The following is a 14,150-nucleotide window of genomic DNA, read 5'->3' on the forward strand; positions in this document are numbered from 1 at the left end:
CTACTTGTTCACCTTACCATTACTCATCACTAGAGAATTCTGACAGTATCAAAGAAAGGAAGAACCAGTGCTACATCTTTTTGTATGTTTCAAGTGGTTCTCCAAAAAGAAGCCAATTGGTGACTGTGCCAGAGAAGGGGGCAGTTCTTTCAAGCTCCCCTATCAGTGCCCCCAAGGTGGCTTCATCTGTCCATATGAAAATTCTTTGTAGGTCTTATTCAGAGGTGGGTTTCAGCAGCTTCTGACCAGTTCTGGAGAACCGGTAATGGAAATTTTGAGTAGTTCAGAGAACCTGTAAATGCCACCTCTTACTGGCATCTTCCCCATCTATTCTCTGCCTCCCGAGTCCCAGCTGATCAGGAGGAAATGGGGATTTTGCAGTAACCTTCCCCTGGAGTGGGGAGGGAATGGAGATTTTACAGTATCCTTCCCCTGCCACGCTCACCAAGCCACACCCACCAAGCCATGCCATACCCACCAAGCCACACCCACAGAACTGGTAGTAAAAAAAATTGAAACCCATCACTGGTTTTATTGAGTTATCCAAGTAATCTTGGTAGAAGTGGCGATTTACATCTAATCCTAAAATCACTTTAGCTAGAGGGATTAAGGTTTCGGGGTGGGGTGGGGTGGGGTAGATTATGTTGGTTATAAAAAAGTCTTTCAGTGCCTCACATTTCTGTCATCTGTCCTCCCACCAAGTTTTCTGACATTCTATTCTCTTCCTGTATCTGTACTCTACGTAAAACCAGCTCCAGCCTTTTAAACTAAATGCATTTTTTATGTTAGAATGGGATAGTGAATCACAATAAAAACGAATCTCAGCCTGATATACTGAAGGCTTCAATATAGGTTTTTAGAAGATGGCTAGGTTGCAGCTTCAGAATCTTTAGTGATACTCTTAAGTCAAGCATTCTAACTACTTTAAAAATAATATTTTCCCCACTAGTGCTTGGAGATTATGCCTTTTAAGAAGCTCAAATGAAGCTCTTACACTGGTTTGTTTGGATATGATGTACAGATGAGTCAGAGAGAGAGATGAGGGTTTAATTATTGCCAAGAACAGTAATAAGATGAAGATGGATGCTGCCTTTCTCAGACAGTCACGTTCTGCTGCATCATTGTGCTGACCAACATCATGGGCAGAATCCTTGCCAAAAGGACAAAAGAGAGATCTGGAGAGAAGAGAGAGGGCAGACCCTTATTAAAAGGCAATGAATAACCATATTACAACCCTGAGCAACCTTGCCAGAAGCCTTTTAAGCTGTCAGTCTTTTGCTTCATGACTTGTACTTTCCTGAGCAGCTGCCTTCTTTCTTCCTTTCTGTTCTGCTCCCCTGAATTTTAGTTAGGATGAAATAATGCCGTTTTGTGGACATTAATAGCAACATGCAATTAAGTGATGAGAACATTATGCTTCAGGTGAGCTTGCAACAAATGCAGTCTGGAAAAAGTGAACATGGCAGTTGCAGTCAAAATGTCACAAGCTTCCTCTTGTTATCACTACTGCAAACCTCTGTCCTTTTCAGTCAACCTCTGCTGTATAGGGTCAACTGTGACATCTTGGATGACCGGCATAAGTGTTCTCATTAGAATTGCCAAACTTTCCACAGGGACAAAGCTGTTGAGTGCAAATCAGTTTGGGAGCCACATTAAAGGGCATTGTTGCATGGACCGTTTTTCTAAGAGGAATACAAGATGGTTGCTTCTATGTCCCCAGTGCAAAAGAGAAAGCAAGCAGCCGGCACTGGAATAAATTTAGCAATAAAATAGGACTACATGTATGTGTACAGACATTTAATAAAAAAGACTTCATTGTGTATAACAAAGATTGCATGTAGTGCAATTTTAGGTTATCTTTTATTTTTGTTTTTCTTTCAGACCAATGATGCCTTAGGAGCCACCTGGAATTGGTTGTACTTCATTCCCCTCATCATAATTGGATCGTTTTTTGTTCTCAACCTTGTCCTGGGAGTGCTTTCTGGGTAAGCCAGTTCTTTGACTCGATAATGCTGATTTCTCACCTTTCTATCCACAGGGAACTCACAATTTCAGTTACATTAGATGTACGTATCATACAGTATACTGTATGTTACAGATCTCCTTCATTTAATACTGATGATTTTTCATCAATTCTTAAACCTGGGTAATTAGCAAAATGGAAAGATGGAACTTTAGCAAAACAATCAGTTGATAATGTCTAAAGCAGTAGCCATGCTGATTTATTGCAAAAAAAAACCAAAAACCCGAAGAAATCTTGTAGCATTTTAAAAAATGTCAGCTTTATTGTTGTGTATCCTTTCATGAATTGCATCATAATTTGGCAGTGAGAATTATAAAAGGAGGAAAAGCCCAAACTAATTTATGTTACATCAAAACTATTAATCTTTTTAAGATGGTGAAAGTATTTCTTACGTTGATAGGAGCTTACCTGAAGTGCCTAGGTATAAAATGCTAGCCCCCAAAGTATTGTAATTCAGATTCCACAGTTTCAAAAGCATAGAAGGCAAGAAACACAATAAAATTCTGTTCCATTAAGATCCTTTGCAGGCCTTGAATAAATTCCAACAATGGACATCCTTGGTGAGATTTTCCAGGACTCATTTTTCATCCACAGAGGCTTCAACACTTCTTTAAGCTATGGTTGTTGTTTAGGAACTAATTTAGAGATGTGATGTTAGGCAAGTTACTTGTTTCTTAAAATATAATGAATTAAATAATTTAGAGCTCTGCTTTTATTTGCATTCTAAATTGTGAAATTGTTACCCACTTTCCACAACTGACGGTGGCTTCATCCATCCTTTCAAATTGTGTGAAAGGTTGACAAAGTTCACATACTACCATAGAATTTGTATTTGTAGAAGTGAAAATTAGGAAAAAAAACCTGGATATCCTGTGCCTATCCCACAAAAGGCCTGTATGGAGAATAATTGTGGAAAGTATTTTATGTTGTTGGATAGGTATCAAGTCTGGCAGAGCATATTAATATCAGACATAACAAAGCCAAATAGTATCTTATGCTTTATAGACTTATGAAGCAGCTTATGTTCAGTTGAGTAGAGTTTGCCAAACAGCTTCTCAGTGGGTTTGGATAATATCTTGTCTGTTTCCAACAGTGTTACCTCAGATGACTATGGAAAAATTCTTGAATGCAGTCTCTGAATGATGGCATATGTGTGGAAAAAAACTTGATTTTGAAAGACCAGGATAGAACATTCTAGTTTTCACATCCTAAAATATATAGACATACTAGCTAGATACCCGTGCTTCGCTACGAAACTATGTGATGGGGCTTGATAAATTGACACTTAAACCTTGAAAATTAATTAGTAGTTACGATCAGCCTCTCCTATTCCCCTTCTCTCCCTCAGGCTTGCCTATCTAGAGGTAGGTTTCAGCAGGTTCTGACCAGTTCTGGAGAACCAGTAGTGGAAATTTTGAATAGTTCGGAGAACCGGTAAATATCACCTCTGACTGGCATGACATCTATTCTCACCTCCCAAGTCCCAGCTGATCGGGAGGAAATGGGGATTTTTCAGTAACCTTCTCCTGGAGTGGGGAGGGAATGGAGATTTTACAGTATCCTTCCCCAGCCACACCCACCAAGCCATGCCACGCCCACCAAGCCACACCCACAGAACCAGTAGTAAAAAAAATTAAAACCCACCACTGACCCTATCCTATCATATCCCCCTTCTCTCCCTCAGGCCTGCCCCACAGAAGCCTCCCCTATCCTATCCCCTGCTTGCTGCTGTGAAAGTAAAACTGAAGCTGAAACTCATCTCCTCTGCTTGTGTTTTGCATTTGGAACAGATTTCTTTTCAGATGGGAAGGGGGAATAGAACTCCTTAGCATCAGAGCGTAGAACAGATTTATTTTCAGTGAGGAGGGGGAGTAGAAGTCCTTAGCATCAGAGGGATATTTGGAAAGTGAAACAGTATTTGCTGTGTGAGCAAGGAGACAGGAAGGAGCCTGGGCGTGGCTTAGCTCAAGTGTACTGTATTAAAGCTGCTTCCTGCTGTGAAAGTAAAACTGAAAGTGAAACTCCTCTCCTCTGTTTGTGTTTTGCATTTGGAACAAATTTCTTCTCAGGTGGGGAGGGGGAGTAGAACCCCGTAGTATCAAAGCGTGTTAATAATAATATAGGAAATACTAATGCTCTGATGGTCATTTTGAAAAATCCTTTCTTAGTGAGCACCTAGAAGTCAAGAGGAACGTACATGGCAAAATTTCAAGTTTGTAGGCTTTATGGTTCTGGAGATTTCGTGAATACGGCGTGAGTGGTTTTCGCTTTTATATATATAGAGATTTATGAGAATGAAACAATAATTATTTTTGAACTCCTCCAAATCAGGCTGAAATTCAGGTATACAGCTATACTTTCCCACAGTCCTTGTGTGGAGAAGAAAATCTAATGTTCAGGAAATAAGATAGTTGCCTCTAAATGCTGTATTTCATTTGAATTTGTACCATTCTTTCCAACTTTTAGTATATCCTGTAGGGCTTATCCTCCAATTGTAGGACAATTAAGGTTTGGCAGTACTGTGAAATAAATCAGAGTAGTTACGGAGGGGAGAGTTTAGATCATAGTTGTGCTAGTAGAAAACTGTCTGAGTAAGACTTAAGTGAATTAGAGTACAATTGTGTGTGTGTGTGTTTATTTTTCTCTGTGGAAATGGGAGTTGAATGCAAATCATCAGTCCAGACTTGAAAAGACAGAGTTTCTGATCACTATGGCAACAGGCCATGTGGTTTTATGGGAATGTAAAAATGCTACCAAAAGCTTTGAGCATCTGGAAGTATAAAATGAGAGGACAAGATCAAGAAAATCTCCCCATCCTCTTTTCTAATTCCTTTCTAACAGACCAGGAAGCCATGGAAAAAGATTTGGCAGGTTTCCCAAAGGTGCTTTTTCAAGCGGCAACTGGACTTTCTTGTTTTTTAACATAACATAACATCAGAGTTGGAAGGGACCTTGGAGGCCTTCTAGTCCAACCCCCTGCCCAGGCAGGAAACCCTACACCATCTCAGTTTTCTTTGAATACATTTTGCTTCTTATCCAAGAAGCTTCTTCAGCTCTGACTGGATGGTGAAGATCATTATCCAGTCAGAACTGAAGAAGCTTCTTGGATGAGAAGCGAAACATCTTCAAAGAAAAAACAAGAAAGTCCAGTTGCCTCTTGAAAAAACACTTTTGGGACAACCATGACCTGGATGACTGAGACATTTGGCAGTATTAAATTATAGACCCAAACTGACAATATTTTCAAATTTTGTAATTTGAAGGTTAATTCTCCAACTTCTTCCCACTCCAGTTTTTATTTTTATTTCAGCCCAAATAGAATCTTGCAAAGAAATTGTTTAAAGGGCATTCAGGATTTTGCCCATTTATCCTGCTGCTCATCAGCAAGATAATTCAGGGAAAATTGAACAAAAAGGGGCCATATTTGGTGTGGTGGAAAAAAGCAGCAAAAAAAGGGGGGAAGGGGGACCAAATCTGGCTGGGCATTATGGAGAAAAACAGGACAAGAAGAAATTTCCGTATGCATCCCCATGAATTTGGAGCTTTTATTCTTATGGACGATAGCAGCTCAGACTATTGCTGGTTGTTCTATTCTAAATTCTCCTCCCTTTTCTGCTCATAGCTAAATGAACCAGAGTAGAATATCCATGCTCCATCCTGTTTTTCCCTAATCCACCTATATAGACAAAAAATGCACAAATGATCCATACATATATATGTGTGTGTGTGTGTATGCACAAACATGCACACTTTATATTAATTACTTCAATACACAGAAGATAGTGTAGATTTCTCTTTTGATTAAAGGGTCTAGTAAAGAATTCCAGAAATTATACTCTGTTTCCTAACCTTGTTTTTTTTTTATTTAAACAAATTCTAAACCTCATCAACTTGGCAGACAATTGTTGTTAAAAGAGTTGTTAGTATTTGGAATACACTACCTGACTCTGTGGTCTCTTCCCAAAATCCCCAAAGCTTTAACCAAAAACTGTCTACTATTGACCTCACCCCATTTTTAAGAGGTCTGTAAGGGGCGTGCATAAGAGCACCAATGTGCCTACCGTTCCTGTCCTATTGTTTCCTTTCATTATATCCAATTAATATAGTTATTACATACTTATAGAATAGAATAGAATTTTATTGGCCAAGTGTGATTGGACACACAAGGAATTTGTCTTGGTGCATATGCTCTCAGTGTACATAAAAGAAAAGATACCTTCATCAAGGTACAACATTTACAACACAATTGATGGTCAATATATCAATATAAATCATAAGGATTGCCAGCAACAAGTTATAGTCATACAGTCATAAGTGGAAAGAGATTGGTGATGGGAACTATGAAACGATTAATAGTAGTGCAGATTCAGTAAATAGTCTGACAGTGTTGAGGAATTATTTGTTTAGCAGAGTGATGGCCTTCGGGAAAAAACTGTTCTTGTGTCTAGTTGTTCTGGTGTGCATTGCTCTATAGCGTCGTTTTGAGGGTAGGAGTTGAAACAGTTTATGTCCAGGATGCGAGGGATCTGCAAATATTTTCACGGCCCTCTTCTTGATTCGTGCAGTATACAGGTCCTCAATGGAAGGCAGGTTGGTAGCAATTATTTTTTCTTATGCTTATGCTTATGCTTATATATATGCTTATATATTGTATAGTTATTTCATACTTATGCTTATATATACTGTGTGACAAAATAAATAAATAAAATAAATAAATAAATAAAATCTTGTAGATATAAATGTTACGGCTAGATTTGAAAACATCCTGTAAACTGTAAGATTTATCAAGCAAGTAGTAAGCAAGTAGTAATTCAAAACATATGATATCAAGGAATCAGCTCAAATCTTCCTCTTTTCCCTAGTACTGTTAAGCATGGTAAGGTGCCAAAAAACTTCAGCTTCATCTTGCAAATTTATTTATTTATTTTATTTATTTATTTGTCACAATACTATATATAGGTATAAGCATGTAATAACTATACAAATTGGATACAATCAAAGGGAACATTAGGACAGGAATGGTAGGCACACTGGTGCTCTTATGCATGCTTAAAAAAATCTTTTAAGCCCACTACAATGAAATATTGTTCTTGTGCTACTATATTGTATTATGCTGTAATATATTTAAATAGTGGATTGGAAAAGGTTTAGTTTTATACCAAGATTTCATCTCAAATTCTCTCTGCAATGTTCTGAACTACCGTAAATTATTGTGTCCATGTGTAGATTACCTTTAACCTTCCCACACAGTGCATGTATACTTATATTGTGTCCAAGATGCTTTCTGAAAATGACCAAAGAACTCACTGCTTGGAGCAAGCTTTTTAAAGACTCATTAGGGCTGCTCTGAAGCTTGAACCCAGGCCTCTGAGCATAAGTTGAAGTCTGGGAAAATGACTTTTCAAGAGCTGCATTTGCTTTGGAGCTATGAAGAACCATGAAGCAGTGGTTGTTCATGAAATAAAGAAATAATGGGTGGCCACTCAAGACAATCAATGAGGAAGAAGTTGAGGAGGAAGTATACATGAGGTTGGGGTGTTAGAGATGATACTGATGATAGCAATAGCAGCCACGGCAGCAATAATCAAAACCTGTATTTAATTCTCCATTTAGTGTATTTCTCTACTGCCTCTTCTTAGCCTTATGCTTTTTCTATTCTACTATGGACCGTACATGTTCAGTTTTGCCACCGCACGTTACCCTCTCTGTAATTATAAAAATTATAAACAGTCTTTTGCTGATCATTCTGAATTATATATTACAGGCTGTTTTCCAGCCATACAATGAATATAGGAGTCTGAGTTATACTGAAAAGGCAGAGGAGCAATCAGACTTGGGACTGCAGAAAAAAAACAAAACCTGAACACTGACTTTGTACAGTCTTAGCAAAAATAGCTCAGGAACTGCAGTTAAAATCATTAGCAAAAGACAAGCAAGAGAATTTTGAAAAATAATAAGAACTTCTATTAATCTATTAACCCATTCTATTTAAATGGGTTTTAAATGGGTTTTATTTTCTATATTGTTTTTAAACATTCGGCCTTTTAGAATAAGTTTTTTAATCGTTATTTTAATCTGTATTTATGTGTTTTTATTTGCCTGTGAACCGCCCTGAGTCCTTCGGGAGATAGGGCGGTATATAAATACGATTAATAAATAAATAAATAACCATTAACAGTTTTTGAAAATAGGGAATGTCCTTACAACCAAAATTATGTCTGCAGTAAAAGTGTGGCATTCTGGGTCTGGGGATCTTCAGAGTCAGTGTTAACACTACATTTTTTTTGATTATCAACTTGCCGCTTTTCTTATTCTGTTCTGTTAAGAATAAGAACATTGCTTGTAATGTTCTGAGAAAGTTATCAGACCTTTTTCATCTCCTCCATTCCATAATTTTTCTTTTTTGTTCACCTATTTGTTTGCCTCTAGATTTTTCAACTGTCATTAACTGTGATAAATTCTCTAGTTTTATTTGTTGTAAATTTCCTTTTTACTCAGGATTTTAGACTGAATGAGCTCTGAGATCAGTCTTTGAAGTTCTCAAGCAGTCTCTTGGTTTATCCTTTGTGTTCGGACATCACAATGTTCAGACATCACTATATGTCAACCATGGTGAATATCAAGCTTATACCTTGTCTCCTGTTTTTTTGGTTTTTTTTGAATTTATATCCCGCCCTTCTCCGAAGACTCAGGGCGGCTTACATTGTGTAAGGCAATAGTCTCATCCATTTGTATATTATATACAAAGTCAACTTGTATTGCCCCCCCAACAATCTGGGTCCTCATTTTACCTACCTTATAAAGGATGGAAGGCTGAGTCAACCTTGGCCTGGTGGGACTCGAACCTGCAGTAATTGTAATTGCAGGCAGCTGTGTTAATAACAGACTGCATTAGCCTGTTGAGCCACAAGAGGCCCATGTTTCATGTAACCCTGCTTGGTGAATTTAAGAAACATATGTTTCCAGTTATAATTAACCAAAATTCAGCACAAAATGTAAACACTAAATAAGGGGTTTATAACCTAAGTATTAGAGCCAGAAGTGAGTCTGTAACCCCTTTTTAAAGATTAAGTGTTGACTTGATCACTAAAAGATTAGCCATCCCTGTTCCAAAATTAGCCTTCCTTGTCATTTGTTGAAAGAAATAAGTTTCCTGACCCAAAATGAGTCTCTTTCAAATAGATTATAATTACTATCATCTAACTTCTCCTGTTTGGTTAAATCAACAAATAAGGCACTGCGTCCCTTGACACAGTGGTTAGAATGCTGTATTACAGTCTAACTCTGCCCACTGCCAGGAGTTCAATCCTTTTTTTTTTTTTTTGTTTACATTTATACCCCGCCCTTCTCCGAAGACTCAGGGCGGCTTACAATGTATAGGGCAATAGTCTCATTCTATTTGTATATATTTACAAAGTCAACTTATTGCCCCCCCAACAATCTGGGTCCTCATTTTACCTACCTTATAAAGGATGGAAGGCTGAGTCAACCTTGGGCCGGGCTCGAACCTGCAGTAATTGCAGGCTTTGTGTTCTTAATAACAGGCCTTACCAGGCAGAGCTAAACCGGCCCTTCTGATGGGGCTCAAGGTTGACTCCACCTTCCATCCTCCTGAAGTCGGTAAAATGAGAACCCAGATTGTTGGAGGGCAATATGTTGACTCTGTAAACTGCTCAAAGATCTCTGTAAAGCACTGTGAAGTGGTATATAAGTCCAAGTACTATTGCTATTGCTTGTTCTGCCACTTCTCCCAGCAGGACTCCATCCAGTCCCTTAGTGCCTCTTTTCCATCCTAATAATTACCACAATGTAAAAAGTGTTACTCAATAACGTTAGGTCACTTAACTTTTCAGACCATTAATTGCTTTAAGCAATGCAACTGACTAACACAACTAACACTGGGGAAATGGGTGACTAATTGGACAATTTTGAGTGTAAATATAAATAAATGAAGCTTCCTAACACAAGAGGTGCCTGCAATGTTGCTATGACTACTTAGGTCACACAAAAGTATTCATAGTTTTAGGTTATGTTTCTCTGGGAATCAGTAAAGCATCAGTGCCACAGCTTGCAGTTGTAGAAGTGGAAGATGCTTTGTTTTAGTTTTTTTCCCCTTCCTAAATCACCTTGCGGTATATTAAATTATTTTTCCAATAAAGCTTATATTACACTCTTTCTTGTAACTCTTCAATAGATGTGTTGATTTTTTTTTTTCATTTTCTCCTTTTTAAATAGTGAAAGGTGACCATTCCTTGCTCTTTTTCTTCTTTTTAAACCCTATTTCTCATGGGATTATACGATGAAAAGCAAGCAAGAGAAATGTTTATGGCAGAGGATTTTTTATTCAATAGCTACCAACCATGGTTGCTAATCTTACGTGAGTAGTGATGACTCTCTAAGCAAATTTCATGAGAGCGATGGAGTAAAGGAAATGCAGCAAACTATCTCATATGTATTCAGTGCATCTTCTAGATGTAATACTGCAAGAATAAAGCATATATAAATAAAGAATAAATTGTCTTCCAAAACTGACACCCTATTTTATTTAAGGGCCTGTAATAGAAATATAGTCTGATTTAGCTGATTTATGATGATGTCCTGCATAAAAACCACCAGAAATTCAGGGAAAGGTTAAATAATGCACATTTTTTTTTACATTAAAATAGTCTGAGACATCATGTGTTGTGTTGGGATATAGAATTTTTAAGTCTTTGACTTATACCAAAGACCAATAGTGATGATACTTAGCATTTATTAATTCCTTAAATGCCCTTTATATCATCGTTTAGCCAATTAACATTTATTATTTCTTGCTTATTTGAGGATTTGGAGGTGGGAACGAAGAGGAAACAATCAAAACAAAATGCACAGGCACTGTATATGTGGTACCTTGCTCAATAGTAGTAACTGTAAGAGGGATCTTGGAGTCCTAGTGGATAACCATTTAGATATGAGCCAGGAGTGTGCAGCAGCTGCTAAAAAAGCCAACACAGTTCTGGGCTGCATAAACAGAGGGGTAGAATCAAGTTCACGTGAAATGTTAGTGCCACTTTATAATGCCTTGGTAAGGCCACACTTGGAATATTGCATTCAGTTTTGGTCGTCGCAATGTAAAAAAGATGCTGAGACTCTAGAAAGAGTGCAGAGAAGAGCAACAAAGATGATTAGGGGACTGGAGGCTAAAACATATGAAGAACGGTTGCAGGAACTGGTATGTCTAGTTTAATAAAAAGAAGGACTAGGGGAGACATGATAGCAGTGTTCCAATATCTCAGGGGTTGCCACAAAGAAGAGGGAGTCAAACTATTCTCCAAAGCACCTGAAGGTAGAACAAGAAGCAATGGGTGGAAACTGATCAAGGAAAGAAGCAACTTAGAACTAAGGAGAAATTTCCTGACAGTTAGACCAATTAATAAGTGGAACGACTTACCTGCAGAAGTTGTGAATGCTCCAACACTGGAAATTTTTAAGAAAATGTTGGATAACCATCTGACTGAGATGGTGTAGGGTTTCCTGCCTGGGCAGGGGATTGGACTAGAAGGCCTCCAAGGTCCCTTCCAACTCTGTTGTTTTTATAAAACTAGACCAATTCCAAATCAGAGCATGTTTAATATAAGCACAGCATCAGATAATAAATGCATAGGGATAGGATCCTCATGGAGCAAAAATATCTCCAGAAACTAACCTATCATTAGGTAGAATGAGATACACATCTTAGATAGTACATGCTGAGGTATGTGGGAAAACAGTGATAATAACCTCTGCCATTCTTCGTGAGACCCCAGCTCTGTCAGGCTTTATACAAGCATAGCTGTAAATCTCAGCTCTTCAAACACTACGCCTTTATTCAGTAACTGGTTACTTGGCATTATAGTCATTTCGTAAACACAGCTCTGATGGAATAGTGCTGGTTAAAAAAAAAACCAAGAATGAAAACATATACATCAGGAGAGCTGTTTACTGAAATATACAGAAGCCTGCGTTACAGACTCAGATGCACAATCTTTGCATCGTGATAGTTTACTATCAAGCTCCTGATTCCTTTCTTACCAGCTTTATTCTTTACATCCTCTTCGTTGGAGTATGGAGTTTAGCATGCTTCCTAACCTACTTTGTAGTTCTATATTCACCATCTGTGAAATGAGGTTGTCTTGTCTTGTCTTCGTTTGAGCAGTAATGGCAAAATATCTTTGGCTAGATCTATAAGGGTCCTACATAGGATGAGATGCCAGCTAAAATTTTTTGGCAATTTGTTTCTTATGGCATGGGAAGAAACCAGGTTATTTAATGCTTTTCATAGAACTGTACACCTGAAAATTAGAATTTTATTTACCAAATTAGCCTATCTCATCCTAGCTGAAAAGGCATATTGTAAGCAATTTCCATAGTTTTTTGCAGACAAATTTGATTGAATTCTCCTCAATTTGGATTCTTATTTCCGTCAAATCATAGAGAGATCTGCTTCTTGGATTCATATTTCATATGGATTCTTTTCAGCTTCTTAGATATTAAGATATGGACAGATTCAGTGGTGGGATTCAGCCAGTTTGCACCACTTCTGGAGAACCGGTTGTTAACTTTCTGAGCAGTTTGGTGAACTGGTTGTTGGAAGAAATCATTAGGTCAGAGAACTAGTTGTTAAATTATTTGAATCCCACCACTGGACAGATTGTATAGAGAGATAAGAATTTACCACTTCTTTGTTCAGCTATTGTTCTTCCTGCCTAATTCACATTTCAATTTTTAAATAAATTCTAAAAGTTATTGTAATTTAAGCTCATGAGCCTCATAGCTAGCCCAATCTTAAAAACATTAATTCCTCAAATCTATGCAGGTATAAATGCATGGGTCTTGACACAACCACCAGTGTTATTCAGAAACAATAAATGGAATAGTAAAAAAAAAATCTGGAAACTGAAACAGCTAATCCATAGAACAGGTTGCCTAATATATATATCTACATTCTATTTCCACCTACCACATTTTAGATCATCCTCTATAACTCTGTTCTGCCTATGTATTGGTGTAATTAGATTGTTCAGTCACTCCCAGCAAAAAGATGCAGCATTATTATTTGCCCTCAGAAAAGCCTGCGTGACGAGACATGGTTACCAAGTAACCAGGTTTTTAGGTGTAAGAGTTGAATTTGCCTTCAGTTTTAATTCAGGAAAAAAAATGTCCGTCTGCCTCAGTTGTTACATTTTATTGATTATATAATGCCTCTGATTTAATTGTGCATGTCCTCCATACTTTTAAGATTCAGTGTTTAGTAGTTGATTAATCAATTCAATGCTTTCTTTTGTTGTTAATTAAAAAGTCTCGTTGCAGGGTGTGGCCAATGTACTCTTTTGTCCTCCTTTTTTCTCCCTCACATATACTCTACAATACTGGGGCCATATTTTAGAGATGGTATGAAAACCTGTATGTATAGGTCAGTTCCAATCAAACAGATATATGCTTTTTCTAAAGAGAAGATTTGAGAGAGTATGTATCAAAGCGCATAACCTCCCTCTTCTACCCTTCTGCTCTAAATCCAGAAAGATTTGTGCTGTTGAGCCTACTGAGTGAGAAGATAAATTCAATTCCTTTGTAATCTACTCATGTTATATGATAAAATTAAATCCAACTATCTACATGCTGTGAGCTCTTTTATAATCTTACTCCATTCTCTGCTAAGCCTTTGAAAATGGTAATATTATAATTAATGGATCAGTTTCTCAACATCTGCTTAACTTCGTTCAAGATTTGTTTTCACACATCAGTTTCGATCTTCAAAGAGCTTTTTACACTTTCTTGAAAAAGTCTTCCAGACTGTTGATAGTAATCTTTTTTACATATGCAGAATTCTTTGCCAATTTTAAAGAATACATAAGGCTGAAAAAGATTAAGGAGCAGCAGTTGATGATAAACAGTTAAAAGGTGCTGGTGTGTATAACATTTAAAGCCCTCTATGTAACAGGGCCAAGATCATATGTGGGATTGCCTTTCCCTAAAAACATCTATCCATCCTACCCAGGGGTGAAATGCTCCCAGTTCGCACCGGCTCCTCTGATTAGGTAGCGATGGCAGCTGCTGGTTCGGAGGACCGGTAGCAAAAATCCCTGGGCCCCCCACCCCCCTTTGCTGA

At 37.7% G+C, this 14,150-nt stretch overlaps 1 protein-coding gene across 1 annotated transcript in view; it reads left to right on the forward strand.

Annotated features, from left to right (window-relative positions):
• CACNA1E (calcium voltage-gated channel subunit alpha1 E) overlaps positions 1 to 14,150 on the forward strand; it is a 334,730-nt gene that overhangs the window by 147,362 nt on the left and 173,218 nt on the right. The window contains exon 7 of the mRNA XM_058178755.1: positions 1,882 to 1,985. Within this exon, the coding sequence (XP_058034738.1) occupies positions 1,882 to 1,985 (104 nt within the window). The remainder of the gene's footprint in view (positions 1 to 1,881; positions 1,986 to 14,150) is intronic.

Source organism: Ahaetulla prasina, chromosome 3 (assembly GCF_028640845.1).
Source record: "Ahaetulla prasina isolate Xishuangbanna chromosome 3, ASM2864084v1, whole genome shotgun sequence".
Classification (NCBI taxonomy): domain Eukaryota; kingdom Metazoa; phylum Chordata; class Lepidosauria; order Squamata; family Colubridae; genus Ahaetulla; species Ahaetulla prasina.